At 42.3% G+C, this 17070-nt stretch overlaps 1 protein-coding gene across 1 annotated transcript in view; it reads right to left on the bottom strand.

Annotated features, from left to right (window-relative positions):
- Positions 1–436: 436 nt before the first annotated feature.
- LOC138970187 (DNA-binding protein RFX6-like) overlaps positions 437–17070 on the bottom strand; it is a 33694-nt gene continuing 17060 nt past the window's right edge. Inside the window, exons 6-19 of the mRNA XM_070342681.1 lie at positions 15872–15899; positions 13671–13775; positions 13124–13201; positions 12647–12760; positions 11933–11982; positions 9657–9757; positions 9188–9246; positions 8064–8208; positions 7433–7527; positions 7054–7171; positions 6245–6367; positions 4363–4467; positions 3338–4003; positions 437–2809 (exon numbers count right to left, since the gene is read on the bottom strand). Of these exons, the coding sequence (XP_070198782.1) occupies positions 2628–2809; positions 3338–4003; positions 4363–4467; positions 6245–6367; positions 7054–7171; positions 7433–7527; positions 8064–8208; positions 9188–9246; positions 9657–9757; positions 11933–11982; positions 12647–12760; positions 13124–13201; positions 13671–13775; positions 15872–15899 (1969 nt within the window). The 3' untranslated portion in view covers positions 437–2627. The remainder of the gene's footprint in view (positions 2810–3337; positions 4004–4362; positions 4468–6244; positions 6368–7053; positions 7172–7432; positions 7528–8063; positions 8209–9187; positions 9247–9656; positions 9758–11932; positions 11983–12646; positions 12761–13123; positions 13202–13670; positions 13776–15871; positions 15900–17070) is intronic.

Below are 17070 nucleotides of genomic sequence, written 5' to 3'. Positions count from 1 at the left end.
AATAGGTGGAGGCAAATTAGTGAATATAACGTTATAACTGAGCGAATGTTCACTAAAGATAGACAAAACAAACATGGATCAAACCGTGGACAACAGAGCTAGAGAGATTATAACTTTTATTTCACTGTCCAGCTGCCTGTGTTCGTTGTTGCAATAGGTGGTCAGACAAAGGAGTTGGCTGGTTGTACATACTGACTCACGCACACACACACACACATCCTGTGTGTCTGTTTTTGTGTTTGTTTTCTGTTCAGATCACACCACGCCCGTCTCTCTCTCTCTCTCTCTTTCTCTCAAACACAGACACGCACGCACACACACACACACACACACACACACACACACACACACACACACACACACACACACACACACACACAAAACTCGACGTTCAAGTCTGAAAGTGAATAGCTAATGACAAAAAAGTGATGTTGAGACAAACATGCTTCTTTTATTGTTGGTACTCAGTCCTAAGCAAGGACAATGCACACAGGCTCTAAACAAAGGAGCTTTACTCCGGTTCCAAGCACTCACACGCAGACACGCACATACACAACACACGCCGCACAAACACACACGCACAGACACTGTTACACTTCAAATAGTCATCAAACACAACAACCACGCAGGAGCAAATCGCACAAGTAACTTGGGTGTTCAGACTTACCCAACTTACATTAATAATGAACTTTAGTAAGCCAACACAATCAAATATATTGAATAAACTTTGTTGAAAATGAAATAGAAGTAAATTATATTATATATAATAAAATAATAAGGAAAACTTTGTGGGTTAAAAAAAACTTATTCTCTTTCTTTCACGTCACATTGTGATATTACACTGCTGTTAAACGTTTCTGTGAGTCCAAGGCTGTACCACAAACACAGCACTCGCTTTCACTGGACTTGACAAAAGAGCGTCAAGTTGTGAGAAACTGGGAAACAGTTTAACTCGCAATTATCGGAAAAAGTAAATTTGGTAACAAAATCCACCGTAGGGCCATTCTACAAGCACAACACTCGCTCATCGTAGCTCAAGACAGTGTCGGGCTAAGCATAACATGGGTGGGATTCTTCCGGTTTTAGCTGGAAATCGGGATTCTTAATGTCTGTGGTGACGTTTTATTGGTTGTTAATTATACAAATTCTTCAGCTTCTGGGGGCCCCAAGACCCCCCCCCCCCACCCTTCCTTAAAATTCTTCAGGATTCATGAAATTTTTTAGTCCCGGGCCACCCATGATAATATCTTCAGAAAACATTACATCCGTTCAAATCACCAACAAATATTTTTTATAAATCAGTAACGTGGCCCACAGTGGATGTCTTACAGCACGCACAACACTAGCTTTTCCATGGCCAAGACATCGTCAATGCATGAGTTCTTGATAAACCATCTGTCAGAAAGGTAACGTTGTGTTCCTTGCAGTTTGGCAACATGGCCGACAATAGTAGTGGCCATATGCACTACACGCACAACAGTCATGAGTCGCGTATGCAGGGCCAAGACAGCATCAAGGCATGAGTTCTTGACAAACAATTTCTCAATCAGCTGAAAGAAAAGGTAACACCTTGTGTTCATAACGGTTGAGAAACTTAGCCCACTGTAGGGGCAGTACCAAACGCACAACACTCGTTTTTTCTGGGCCAAGACAGCATCAAGGCATGAGTTCTTGACAAACAATTTCTGTATCATCTGAAAGGAAATGTAGTGTTCCTAACAGTTGGGTAACGTAGCCCACTGTAGAAGCCGTGACAAGCCCAGCACTTGCTTTTCCTGGACCAAGACAGCATCAAGGCATAAGTTCTTGACAAACAATTTCTCAATCACCTAAAATAAAAGGTAACGTTGTGTTCATAACAGTTGAAGAACGTAGCCCACTGTCGGGGCAGTACCACACCCACAACACTGACTTTCTCCTTCCAAGACAGCGTCAGTGCATGAGTTCTTGACACTCTCTCAATCATCTGAAAGGAAAAGTAGTGTTCCTGACAGCTGGATAACGTAGTTCCTTAATGTAGAAGCCGTACCACTCGCCTTTTCTAGTCCAAGACAGAATAAACGTCAAAGCTAGGCATAAGATCTTGAGAAACCATCTCCGTTGAAATCGTTCACAAGGCAACGTCGCGTTTGTAACAGTTGAGTGACGTAGCTGTTGATGTCAGCCTCACGCAACTGTAGAGGCCGTTCAACAAGCACAACATTCGCTTTTTCTAAGACGCTATCCAGCAAGATCTTGGAGATTTAAACATTATCCGTTTCGTGGAACGCAGAATAGGTAAAAGTTAAAGTAAAGGCAGTCCCACAACCCTGCAGTCATTGGAGTACAAGACCCAAAGTTCTCTCAAGGCCAGCAGTTTAGGAGGTTAGTAACCATCTCATCTCCCTCGCTGCTTTCACCTTTCCCAAACCTAAACAGGACCGGTGCTGGGGTGCACGAACCGAAAGTGGGTGCCACCTAAACGGGAGAGAATAAACCGCGGGTTCTGATTCGTTGAAATCACACAAACCTCAATTTCAACCAATCCGGGCAACGGCTGGCTCCCGACCGGTTGGTAACTTTCTCGTGCACCTCAGACCTGGTGCCCTTTTGCAGTATTAGAACAAGTCTGTTGAAATCGCTCACGATCATCTGAAGGACGAGGCCAGGTAGTGCTTGTGGAAAGCAGGTAGAGTGGAGGCCATGCCAGAAGCGTACAGGTCGTCCTGGTAGGCTGGGAGAGTGTCGTGAGGTCTGGGGTACTGCGCTCCACTAGGCGCGATCTCCATGAAGTTGCCTCCGTAGCCTGAACCCACCGCCAGAGAAGACCCTGCAATAAAGAAGACAGAAGATGGCTGTGCGTTCACTGTGAGGATTTTAAGCTGGCTAACATAAAGCCCGTGTTACTTTTAATGTACAGGACTACATCATGCACATTCTTGACAAGCTAGCATAAAACCCGTGTTACTTGTGATGTACATGGGACTACATCATGCACATTCTTGGAGCGTTATAGCTTCTTCACAACACACTGCCCTCATGCATTTATATAAGTAGGCATGCGTTTATTAATCTGAAACGTCCATACTATTTCTGCGTATGCACAAGGAAAATGTGTCAAATTCTCGTTCATGAGGTGTTTTCCACACTTCTTGTCCTCTGAGCCTGATTAGAGAGTGCTCCATGTTGTTTCCTCAGACAAGAGAAAACAAAGGGAACACCCCCCCCCCCGATTTTCATTGCCTACTGTCTGTGAAGGTAAAATGAGATAATATGAAGTCCTCGGCCATCTTTGCAAGGACAAGTAGATCAACACAACATGTTTCTAAAAAAAATCAGGCTTGACAACTCATCGTACCTTGGTAAGTATCAGATGCTCTAGCACTGAAGTAGCCTCGCGCAGTGTTCAGGCCGAGAGCGGCCTCCTGCCCGTACACAGAGCCACGCAGAAGGGCAGCGTTCTTGTAGGCGGAGTCATACGCTGAAGTCATGCTGTGGCCAGCGTACTGAGAATAGGGATCCGCAGCCAGGACAGTGGGGTGAGTTCTGCTGTCCGCCCAGTACGTCCCAGGAAGCCCCCCACCCCCGCCAGTAAAAGGCACTGACGAAAACGTCTGTCCGTGGGCATGGTGCTCAGGGTAGTTCTGCACGCGTGACGAAGTGAGGGCGGAGTTGCGCGTGACATAATCCGAGTAGGAGTCAAGTCCGAACTGAGAGAGATATGCAGATCTCTCGGCGTAGGCTGCCCCTCCGTTCACGGAGCTCAGCGCTTTGACCGGGGACACGGGAAGCGTTGGGTACGCATGAGCCGACCTCTCGCTGTCAACCTCTGATTGGTTGTTGCCGAAGATGGAGTCACGTGGTATTGAAGGCTGAGGGCGGGTGAAAGCGGTGCCGACGTGTGGTTGGTAGGCGGGGTTTAAAGAGGGAGGGGTGTCTCCCAGACACGACCCTTCCCTTCCTGCTGCTACGTTTACCCCGTCCATTCTGGCGTCATGAGTTTGTGACGTCATCTCCATTTCATCTGCAAAGTAAGGACAGCGTTACACCATGTTTTTGGGTGTTTTAAATTTGTTTGTTTTTATCTCACATTAGGAATTCCCACAGATTTTCTTTGTTAAGTGGCCGGAGCTCTGTAACGGGGTCGAGCATTGCCAAGGAACATAGATTTCAATCAAAGAACGTACTAACACAGATATACTCACTGTCTGTTTTCATTCTTGTGTTTCGTCTTTTAGCCCTACATGAATTACTAACACAACGTGAGGAAGACAGACAGAACATCAGCTTTATGCTACAACACATTCCTAGTTGGTATAACAAGAAACAGATAAAAACATAAATCTTTATCTTAACAGGATGTTTCTCCATAATGTTTCCTACCTGTGCTGTCTGGGTGGTCTTCCTGTTTCCGTTTCCGGTTTTTGGGAGAGGAGGCTGCCATCTTGTTTGTACCAGTTCGAAGTTTGGCTTGTGTCTTGATGACTTCTGTTGTGCATAACAAAGAATCCATGTTACACACGAAATAATATTTTATATGAAAGAAACTGAGAGCAGGAACAAAACCTTAGCTTGCAGTGATATGTTTGTATATCACATGCTAAAAAGTAGACCTAAAGTTTTGACCTTGAACGCCAATAAAGTAGTCCAAACAACCTTGCTAATAATGAACGGTCAAAGAGTTCTCTTGGGCATAAACCAACAATAACACGTAAGATCTAAAACCTCTTTAAAGAACAGTCAAGCAGTGTTGTTCTCATGCCCCGGTCTTCGGTCGTTGACTCATACGTTTTCAATCTGACGCACTGTTATGACCTGGCCGATCGACCGTCCGGTAGTTAGGCCAAAAAAAAAAAATTGTCTGTTTAGGGTAACCCGACCGACCCTATCGATTTGGCGCCGACCCAAAAACTTTTTTTTGATTTCAAAAAAAAACAAGTCGCGTAAGGCGAAAATACAATATTTAGTCAAGTAGCTGTCGAACTCACTGAATGAAAGTGAACGCAATGCCATTTTTCAGCAAGACCGTATACTCGTAGCATCGTCAGTCCACCGCTCACGGCAAAGGCAGTGAAATTGACAAGAAGAGCGGGGTAGTAGTTGCGCTAAGAAGGATAGCACGCTTTTCTGTACCGCTCTTTGTTTTAACTTTCTGGGCGTGTTTTTAATCCAAACATATCATATCTATATGTTTTTGGAATCAGGAACCGACAAGGAATAAGATGAAAGTGTTTTTAAATTGATTTGGACAATTTAATTTTGATAATAATTTTTATATATTTAATTTTCAGAGCTTGTTTTTAATCCGAATATAACATATTTATATGTTTTTGGAATCAGCAAATGATGGAGAATAAGATAAATGTAAATTTGGATCGTTTTATAATTTTTTATTTTTTTTTACAATTTTCAGATTTTTAATGACCAAAGTCATTAATTAATTTTTAAGCCACCAAACTGAAATGCAATACCAAACCCCGGGCTTCGTCGAAGATTACTTGACCAAAATTTCAACCAATTTGGTTGAAAAATGAGGGCGTGACAGTGCCGCCTCAACTTTCACGAAAAGCCGGATATGACGTCATCAAAGACATTTATCAAAAAAATGAAAAAAACGTATGGGGATTTCATACCCAGGAACTCTCATGTCAAATTTCATAAAGATCGGTCCAGTAGTTTAGTCTGAATCGCTCTACACACACACACAGACAGACAGACAGACAGACGCACATACACCACGACCCTCGTTTCGATTCCCCCTCGATGTTAAAATATTTAGTCAAAACTTGACTAAATATAAAAAGAAAAAAAAAAGAGGTAAAAATGCTAAAAAGAGACATTTGGCGTTTCTTTCTCTCCCTTTCTCTCTGTTTTATTTATACGTTAGTTTTGAAACATGTATTCATCAAATATAAGAAGTGAATGTTCAGCCAACATAGCATTTACAAAAAATAAAAAAAAAAAAAAAAAAAAACTTTACCAACCAACCGACCCTACTTTTTTTTGGTCATGTTACCCTAAACAGACAATTTTTTTTTTTTGGCCTTAGGTCTTCTGACAGAACAATTCGAATGTAGCCTTGACATTTGGACCTTTAGATATTTCCAATTCAGGTCGAACCGATCTACTGTCCTCTGAGTCTGGAAACGACACTGGTAAAGAAGCCATTTGGACCTATATATATTTTCAGTTCAGGTCGAACCGATCTACTTCCCTCTGAGTCACGAAACACCACTGGTCAAGGGAAAACAATAGTGCAAAGTACCAGCATTTCTCATGTGTTGCTGGACATGCCGTTGTATGTGCAGCTCCCGGGCCTGGTCGCGCTGAGTCTCCATCACCAGGTACACGTACTCGTCCAGCATAATGTGCAGTAAGTGGAACGACCCTGCACACATGACACATGACACATGACACATGACACATGCTCTGTGGTGTTGTCCTATACAATTGTTGTTATAATCGTTTACAGGCAGGCAGGTTGTGCCGAACAAACTTTTCCATTTGTATGTAATATTTTAATGGACAATAAAGTGCTGTTATTGTTATTGTTATTGTGTTAAGAAAAATGGAGGCAGTTTGCATTTCTTTCTTTTTCTTGTATTTTTGTTTTTTGTTTTTTCATGTACCCCCATGGGATTTCTTGAATAAATTCTTTGCCTTGCCTTGTCTTGCCTTGCCTTGCCTTGTTAAGAAAAATAGAGGAAAATGTACGGAGAAAAACTCTGTAAAAGCAGGGTCTTTGGGGTTGGGATTTGGTTGGGGGGAGAGTTAGGGATGGGATGGGCGAAAGAGGGGACTTTGATTGCATAAGTTCAACTTACATAGCAATGAGGAAACAGCTATGGTAGCTTTAGCCTGTAGTGTGTCACCCCCTGTAGTGTGTCACCTCCTGTAGTGTGTCACCCCCAACCCCCGAAACCGACCCCTTACACCCCCCCCCCCCTAAAAAAAAAAGGGGGAGAGGGGGGGTGGAAGATAGAAAGAAAGAAAGAAAGACAGAAAGAAAGAACGAACGAAAAAAGGAAAGAAAGACAGAAACAAGCAAAGAAACAAACAAAGAAAAAGACATACCAAAGCTCCGGCAGTTGAGGAGAGTGAGATCTTTCATGAGCAGTGAACCTAACAACGCCCACTGCATCAGGAAATCAGCCGCGCTGTCGCGGAACCCTTGTCCTTTCGCCTTGCTTGGCTGAGGATGAAGAGAGAAGAAATAGATAAGCATGCATTCCAAATACCATCATGGCAGCCAGAGCAATTTTTTTCACGGTAAACAGTATGATTAGACATAACTTGCTAACAACATGGCACACTGAACAGGGCTGAACCGGTGGTGTTGTTATTTTACTCAGGTGTAGTTAATACATAATTCGGAAAAAACTTCAAAGTCGAAGAACTGATTATTTATAAACACTGTAAAATAAAAAATAAAATAGGAAAAAGAAGAGCGTACCTGTAAAACACAAGTGTCGACAACATTGTCAATCCATTCAGTGTACGATTCCACAGAAGCCTGTTTCTGTAGCAAGCTGTGGAATTCTCCGAAGACTGCAACAGTACAAGAGGTGTGTGTGTGTGTGTGTGTGACATGTCACAGGATGCAAATACATTGTTGTAACCAGAGACGCTTGTACACAGACTTGTGTTGACATGCGTATTGAGACAAATGGTCACAGACTCATCCGAGCACTCAAACTATTGATACGTACAGAAGAACACAGGCATAAACTCAGTTGGACACGGTCCGGTCCCCCCCCCTCCCCCCAACCACACACACACACTCGGTTTTGTACACGCAGGTACACATGGACACACAGACACACACAGACACACACACACAGACAAACACACTCACACACACAGACAAACACCACTCACACACACACACACACACACACACACACACACAAATACACACACACACACAGTCAAACACACGCATAATTCAAATGCTTTCGTCCTTCCACACACACAAGCATGTAAATGGACACCACCAACGCGCGCCCTTTTCCGCATGTTATTACGCATATCAAAAGAAAAATCACCATCTATTTTCTCAAAACAAAATGACGTAAGAGTCTTACAGGCCGTAATGACGTCACGATGAGTCTTGGCGATGGTTGGGAGGGTGTAGAAAGCTTGACACAAGACCTGACCAAAATCAACTTGATCTAGGTCTGACGTCATCTGCATCACTTCCTCTTGATTGCTCAACGTCGTTCGGGCTGTCTGTGACGTCACATAAAAAAGAATCATGATTTGGAAACGTAACCTGTTAATGAGTTGTAAAATGCTAAAACACACAGACACAGACAAACAGACAGACAGGCACTGAACAAAACACACAACATCAACCATAGTCTGTTTCAAATCGATGTACAGCACTTTGCTTTTTAACATTAACATTTTGCTTGTAGGGTTCAGAAAAATAAATTGTCATTTGTCCTTGTTAGTTTTACTCAGTTGATTTACGAGCCTTACTCAGAGGGGTAAAATAGAGGTCATCAGGCTATGGCAGAAGCTTAAAGTTACTGAACTTGTCACGTCCAGGTGCACGGAACCCATAAGGCTTTCAGTCTTGTACGTCTCAGGCAGCTATCCGTTTGAAAACCCCCAAAACAAGTTTCATTAACTTTCATGCAAGGAGTCAAAAACTGTAAATTATTTACGAATCCATTTTGGTCATTCTGGGGGCAGGACAGGAAAGTGCGGCCCTCGCTCAGGCTCACATCAGGTCCTGCACGAGAACTAATTACGCCAAAAGCCTACATGAAAGTCTATTAGTCTCGGCGAGAGGGACAATCCTTTCTATTTAAGGTAAGTCAAGACATTGTGTTTGATTGCGTAAGAAAATTGTAAACGATGGCATGTGGGTCCTTTTGCCTAACCGCACACAGCCTTGAGCCCCAGAACGTGATCACGGGAAATGTTAATTACATTTTCTGACAAACCGCATAAAGTTTTGTTTGGCTGGCAGCTCTGAAGCTATGAGTAGTCATCCGCCATATAGTACGTAGTTGTGTAAACCTTTGACTGTGTATATCGTAATCTGCGGCACAAAGACAAATCGTTGCTTCAGCAATGCTGCGACTCCTGCACTGCTCCTTTAACAACAATAAATACATGAAGTCAGAACATAATAAAGAACCAAAGCATAGAATGAAGCTTTCAATAAAAATAAGATAATAAAAATTCTGCAAATACACACCTGTGCAAGATGGACGAAAGACAGTTGACGTGTAACGCTTCGTGCAAAATTGCGAGCAGCTGAAAAAAATCAAAGTTTAAATGTAAAATAACGTCAAGCAGAGCACACAACCGACAACACAAGCACAAAGAGGTAGGTAGGCAGACAGACAGATGGACGGACACATTCACACTCGGACACAGGCACGCGCGCACGCACGCACGAACGCACGCACGCTCGTGCACGCACAGAAACACACACACACACACACACTCTCTCTCTCTCTCTCTCTCTCTCTCTCTCTCTCTCTCTCTCTCTCTCTCTCTCTCTCTCTCTCTCTCTCTCTCTCTCTCTCTCTCTTTCTCTCCGTCTCTTGAGAAGGAGGGAGGGAGGGGAGGAAACAAGCATAGGGACATTACACACACAGAAACTTAACAGCCACGAGACAAATACGCAACAAAAAAAGAACAAAAAGAGCGTAAAATTATACCTTCCATCTTTCTGTCCACTAAGCGCTGAGGCACGGAGTCCAGCGCACTGAGGAGCCATGCTGGTAGTTTCCGTGCAAGGACCTTGATCTCCATCCCTAAACTGCAGCACAATATACTCTTCTTCGTCACACAGGGATGTTGCTGGGATTTTATTTCTTTGGGCACATTTGCCGAAATTTTCAATTGGTCAAGCTAATTATGATATCTTTTAACAACAAAACAACAATATTTGTGAGACACGAAAGTGCTTTTTAAAAATTTGAGGTACACTGAAAACAGACAGACAGACCGACTGTCCCAGACAGACAGACAGACAGACAGACAGACCGATTCAATGCACCCTATTATGTCCTCCCTCGTTAATGTTGTGATCTTGACGTTGTAGTTTTTGTCTTAAAGAAGGCATGGTTTCGAAATAAGCAGCCAATAATGATATGTCTATAGCATTTGTGATTTTTCACACTAAGCTTATTGCTATATATTGGTGTCTTAAAAAGAGTTTGGATAATCTTTTTATTGATAATTTCCTTTTCGAGATAAGCCAGGAAAATCTACACATAACTTTGAAAAGTTTACGCCTGAAAAGTCATAAATAACTTAAAGTCATTACCATCAATCTTGCATCAACATTCAAGAGTGCAAAAGTTCGCGACCTTTCTTATTTGCCTGTATTTACACCCACGTGACCGGAATGCAGACTGATTGATTGGCTGAGTCGCGATAACTTCACACCTTGCTCAATTGCATATCTATGTCTCCGGGAAGAAGCAACAATATAATCTCACAACTTTTGGTGAAGTGGACAACTGACTTGCCGTGGCTTAAACGACAGAACCATCCTGCGGTAGGTTTTCTCTTTCTGAGAAATGACGATTTGATATGTTCTAAAGACAATTTTGAAACCGTGAGATGCATATGCAGTATTTTGAAACTTCTACTAGGTACCAAGAAGAAGAAAAAAAACCAAATACATTGGGTTGAAAATACACGTTTGTCTACAAAACAATTGGAAGAAATGTAACCGAGTGCCAAAACACCACAATCACCTTTGGAGGCGAAGTCCAATCAAACAGGATTGAGAATTTTAGAGCTTATTTCTAAGCCCTATAAAAACTGTTAAATGTATTCTCAAAGGAATCCATGAACATACAGAGAGACAAAAGCCGCCAGACCCCATCACAAACAGAACTCTACAATCCACAGGTGTTGCCTTGCGAGCTATAAATAGCTCGCAACTTCTAAGGCGAACAACTCTGCAGAGTCTGCTGTGAAGGGCGACGGTAGTCTCCCTGTCACAGAAAAAAACCCTGCACTTTCAAATAAAATAGTGCATCAAAAATCATGAAGCTTGAAAATATACCAAGGTAAAAATCATTGCCGTCAACCGACTTTGAGAGAAACACTACCCGTCAGATTTTCAACCAAACACGTATCCGGTATTCTTGGCCGGAAAGATTTAACGGCCCAACGTGTACGTTTACAAACGAGCATTCAAAACTGATGAAACATAGTTTTGGCGTCAACGTTTTTCTCGCTCTTTATCCTCACGATAAGAACTTACAGGGACACATCTGTTTGGCTACCTGTCACGTGACTGCTATACCTGACGGGCGGTCCCTTTGATGTTCGTTATTCGGCACACCTGTGAGTGTACATACTGACTCTGAACGAAAGCCTGAGCAGATAGAGGTGTGGCGAGAGAGGTGAGAGGTTAATTCAGTGTGTTAGCAATTGACCTGCCATTAGTTTTCATTTCATTTGCATTTTCTTTTCTTTATTCTACATGTATAATCCCATTGCAGGGAAATTGGGGTTGCTGCATCCTATTGCTAGCATCAAGAATAGTCGCGCTACCAAGGCGTGTGCGTGTTTAGCTGTCACCAACCACCTGCACTTCTGACATTAACCCAGATCTTTACGTGCCACAGCGTTAACACGGGGATAGAACATGGATCCTGTCTCTAAGTCATCACATAAAATTGACTCGTGTCCATTCCGGCCTGGATTCGAACCTTGGCAGTGCTCTACCAACGGAGCTACCAGAGCAGACCACTCTAAGTTATCCATCTGTTATCGATGCCATGATTAATCAATTCGACTCAGATGGACATACCAACTCAAAGAACAAACCATTCGGTTTCAGAATAAATGAATGAGTCTATTATCACCCGGCGGACATTTGCATACGAAGTACGATTGGAGACTTTGGTTTTAGCTGTTAACGAGCAATATCGCAATTTCTAAGCAACTAATATCATGCAAAACTATCTCTCACCTGTCCGGCATGTCTTGGATGGCAGACGGAAGGAGAACGTCTGCGAGCACCTGGAACAGACGATGACCACCGGTAATGTGATTTGATCGATAAGCATAAAGAAGACAAGCACAAAACATTGTACATCTCAGTAATTAACCGTTACAGCAAATAACGATTTAAGTTAAACATGTAAGTAGTTAGTTGTCTCACAATTGCCCCCCCCCCCAAAAAAAAAACAATAAAAAACACACACACACACAAAAACACACACCCATGCAACAATTTCTGCATGTTTAAAATATGCAGTCAATCACATTTATATTTGTTTTGTTTGTTTGTTTGTTTGTTTGTTTGTTTGCTTAACGCCCAGCCGACCACGAAGGGCCATATCAGGGCGGTGCTGCTTTGACATAACGTGCGCCACACACAAGACAGAAGTCGCAGCACAGGCTTCATATCACATTTATAAGACTTCATGTACGGATGTACTGTTCAACAAGCAAGACCAAATTCAAACAGTACATGTTTAAGCGATATGTTTTGTAATACATGTACATATATTTTGATTAAAGATAATCAAATTACACAACGAAACAGGTAATCTACGCAATAGTTTTTTTAGAATAGTTTAGGTCATTTTCTCAAGATGACCTACGGCACAGGGGTGGGTCGCGGAAGAAGCCTGCATACAACAACAAAAACACCCACTGAAAGTTGTATTATCAAACCTACCTTGTACAGTATGGAATCACAGAGGGCAACCATGTCACACAATATGTCTGCCGTCAGCATGTCTGTCAGATGGGTGGGCATTCCTTGCCAGAAATGAAGCAGCAAGTTTTGTACCTGCAACGTTTATCAAGGAGATTATTTAGATGAGAAATAAAGTTAAAGAGAATACACAGTGTACCCTAATAAAAAGTAATATCTGAAAGTTTTACCAATAAGCGTCTCTCCTTTCCTCTCTCCTTCCTTCCGGCCATGAAAATGATGAAAGTCAGAGGCTCTCTTCATTTAAGAAAATGAACATAGTTTGGAACACATTTCAGCAAAGTTGTTTGTCGCAGTCAAATAAAAATCTGGTATACAAGTCTTCCTCGATATCAGTTCCGAATTGACGAACACGCTGAAGTTGGTTGCGGTAATGATGGCGAAGGTGACGATTATGACGACGTCGTTGATATTTGTTTTATTTTTTTAAATTCTTACCTCATCAAAGTTGGCGCTGATGATCGTATCCAGTATCCGTTGGCAGTGAGTTCGGTACATCATCAACAGAGTCTGCATCTAACAGAGCAGGTAGGGAAAAGCACACAAAAATGTGATTTTTTAAAAACAAGTCTCATCTTTCAATTACGAATAAATCTGAAGGATAAACCAAGGACGACTGCTCATGCTGAGTATGACGTAAGAGCGGGAAAAAGGGAAAGTAAGGACGAGAAGGAAGGAAGAGAGGAAGACAGAAAGGAAGGAAGGCAGGACAGATATTTTGTGCTTGAAATTAAACTTGAACACTTAATAATATGAGAGAGAGGTGTGGGGGGGGGGAGCTAGTGTCTCTGAAGCTTAGTCTGACTAGAAGGGAAATACATCAATTCATAGAAGACAGTGTCTCTTTGAAAACCTATAAAAATTACTACACAGACAACCGCCGCTCAACCATCAAAGGTAAAATAAGATCAATGAAGTAAAGTGAATATAAAAAAATACAAATACGATAATAAAAACGTGCCACAAGAATAGAAGTGTGTGTCACCTTATCGGAGCTGACGTCATCCGGCAATATCAAGTTCTCCACGTTGGGGAATTCTGGCAGCAGTGTTCCTGTCTTTGAGCTGAGAGAGTACTTCCGGTTGGAACCCTTTTGGAAAGGAAAAAAAAGTGAAGATCATTAATGGCTGTTTATAAATAAATGTAATCAAATTACAGAAATCTAGGCATATCGAATGAATCACACCAGAATAATGTTCAGCGGAACAAAAGTTTTTGAATAAACGACAGATAAACCAAACACACAATTAGCCGGCAAGTACGTGGCAAGGAAGAGAAAAACGAAGAAGCATTCAAATGACGAAGATAATCTGATGAAAAGTTTTTATGGTCGTGTTGTGTGATATCGCTACTCCAAACCCCAAAACAAATGGTGCATCTTTTGGGGCGATTTGAGACAGTTATAATGGGCGGGTAAAGTACCGGATGAACTCTTATTGCAACATTCACAACTGGCCCATAACATTTGTGACGATAAGATTTTAAAATCTGTATGTTTATTTTAAAATCAGTATATCTAGGCGATCTTTAAATATTTTGAAATCAGTATGTGTGGCCATTTTAGTTATAAAAAAACACGCTGTTTCCGATCGTATTCTGCCCTCTGTGGTCAATACGGATGCAGCGAAATTCTTCTGGTGGTGCCCGTGATTTCAGTTATGAATACTGCCGTATGGCGTCTTCAACAGCTTTCAACAAACGCGTGGAGTGCTTGCACCAAGGTTTCGCTACCCCGGTGATACGCTTCGCGTTCCACAGAGCGGGTGCTGTATCTCGGGTATTTGCTGACGGTAGGGGCAATAAGGGGTGAACATGAAATGGGGGGAGGTGGTATACAACTGAATATTTTCGTCTAATAAAGTTTGAATTTGGCGGAAGAGGGAGCGGAGGGGGTGGGGGGTGGGGGGGGGGGAGGTGGAGTATTTGTATATGAATGCTGAGCGTAGATAGATGGGCCACAATGTGAAACAAAAAATGCAGCTTAATAGCCACACTGTTGGGATTAAACACAGATATAAGATGGCTGTTGGTAAAACAGAAGAATTAAACTTGTGATTACGACGTTGTCTGTGATCAAGTTTGAGTTTGGCGGAAGAGAGGGGGGGGGGGGAGGGGTATTTCTATGTAATGAATGCTGAGCGTGAATAGATGGGCCACAATGTGAAACAAACAAATGCAGCCGGCTTGATAGCTACACACTGTTGGGATTAACACAGATAAGAAGACTGTTGGTAAAACAGAAGAATTACACTTGGGATTACCACGATGTCTGTGATCTTTTACCACTGTTGAGACCGTCCCTTTGCACCCGTTGTTGTTTCATTTCTACCTGCTGTTGGCTGTCAGATTTATAAAAGACGAATAGGTTGCAAAAACGAATCAGTACGTCTTGTCTTGGCGGGTCTGAGTTGGCGTTAAAAAAAGACGGCATTTCGTCCCGCTCATAAGATAATTGCTTATGTCTTTTTTTGATGTTTTGAGAAAAACGCGAAAAACATGCTTTGGTTTCTGAACAATCTGCCTATCTCGAGCGGTGACAGCTGGATACACGTGAGATAAAGAGCTCACAGCAACATTTTCAATCAGCAAAACTGCATAACAACACACAAAGAGCTTTTGCATACTTTCACATTCTCAAAACAAGTCTTCCTGTATCATAAAGAAAAAGTGCCTATCTCAAGAAACGAGATCGGCAGTTTTGCTTACGTTACCGTGGCAATGGTTTCCGATGGTCTGAGAGTTTGTACTCTCTAACACATGATAGATACCCTTTCAGTAGCTTCTCCTGTAGTTTCACTACTGAAATGTCGAACACTGAGATAGGTATTTTTCTTACATGATGAGCATGACGATTTTCCGTGCAGTCTGGACGCTTGGATTAACTGTTACGGTTTGACGTGAGAGCGATTTTTGATTGCCCACCATGCTTCTTCGTTTGACAGCAAAGAGTTGAGGGTTTTCTACATCATCTTCATTATCGTCATCATCTCTCTCTCTCTCTCTCTCTCTCTCTCTCTCTCTCTCTCTCTCTCTCTCTCTCTCTCTCTCTCTCTCTCTCTCTCTCTATCTATCTATCTAGCTGTCTAGATATCTAGCTATCTCCGAGTTTACTCGCTTGCGATTCACATATCAAATTCATGTCACATCCATGACAAAAACAAATCTCAAGACATACAAAGTACTTACTTCTGTTTTTACTTTGACTCCAGAAAATCTGAAATATAAAACGTAAAACAAACATGAATCGTCAACATGACACGCAATTATAGACCAAAATGAGAAAAATGGATAATCATGAAAGGGGCAGCGAAGAGGAAGTGTGGGTGTGAGATGGACTGGGTGAATTGTGTGGACATTTCCTTAATAAGTGACAATGTACAATGACGAATGATCTGGACAATGATTTCTCTTCGGATGAATCTTTTGTAATCGCTGTTGTCAAATCGACGTAATAAATAGTGTACACATCGACTAGAATGAACACTTGCGTTAGTAAGGAAAGAGTCCTGCAGTAGTGCAAATGTTAGGTTCAGAAACAAAGCAAAAAGTTTGGAATGATCACGGGTGGGGTATGGGTAGGAGGGTGAGGTCGGTGGCTAATCCAGGCCATCCTGTCCATGATCCAGGTCTATCCCTGGGACAGGCATGCACAAGACGTATTTGTTTATTATGGGGGCTAGGAGGCCCCCATTCATACGGATAGTTTCGAGGTTGACCATGGGCAGCGCCATTTTGTTGTGAAATACGTCATCAGTTTGTGTACACAGGAAGTTGTGACATCATCAGTCACCCTATGGGAGGGGTGAAGGCAACATTGTTCATCAGTAGAAAGTTGTGAAATCCGTCACCCTATGGGAGGGGTGAAGGCAAAATTGGTTATCACTGAGTTTGTGTAACACAGGAAGTTGTGAAATATGTCACCCTATGGGAGGGGTGACGGCAAAATTGTTCAACAAAAACCATCATAGGTCGAACTGTGCAGGGTCAACCGCAACAAACTCAAACCATTCATTCTAAACTGCATTTGAGTGTCTTATATCAGATTACGACGAAGACGACAACAATTACAATTTTACCTCCACAAAAACAACAACAACAACAACAACAACAACAACAACAACAACAAAAACACCACCACCACCACCACAACAACAGCAACACTGAACAACTACTAAAACCACAAAAACCACCACCAGCAACCAACTCCTCGAGCAGCACGATGAGAGCCGTTAAGATAAACAAAAGCGGGACAACTGGATTCATAAAATTCAGATGTTACGTCCTCAGTGGCACCCTTGGCCGGTAAGGGACATATTGTGCTAATACGCAACCAAAGACAACTGGAATGGCAGTCTGCTCGTGAATGCTGACTGTAACGGGGAAGA

This window comes from Littorina saxatilis, linkage group LG7, assembly GCF_037325665.1.
Source record: "Littorina saxatilis isolate snail1 linkage group LG7, US_GU_Lsax_2.0, whole genome shotgun sequence".
In the NCBI taxonomy this organism is placed as follows: domain Eukaryota; kingdom Metazoa; phylum Mollusca; class Gastropoda; order Littorinimorpha; family Littorinidae; genus Littorina; species Littorina saxatilis.
Note: the sequence above shows the minus strand (reverse complement) of the source record. Positions and strands in the feature narration are given on the sequence as shown.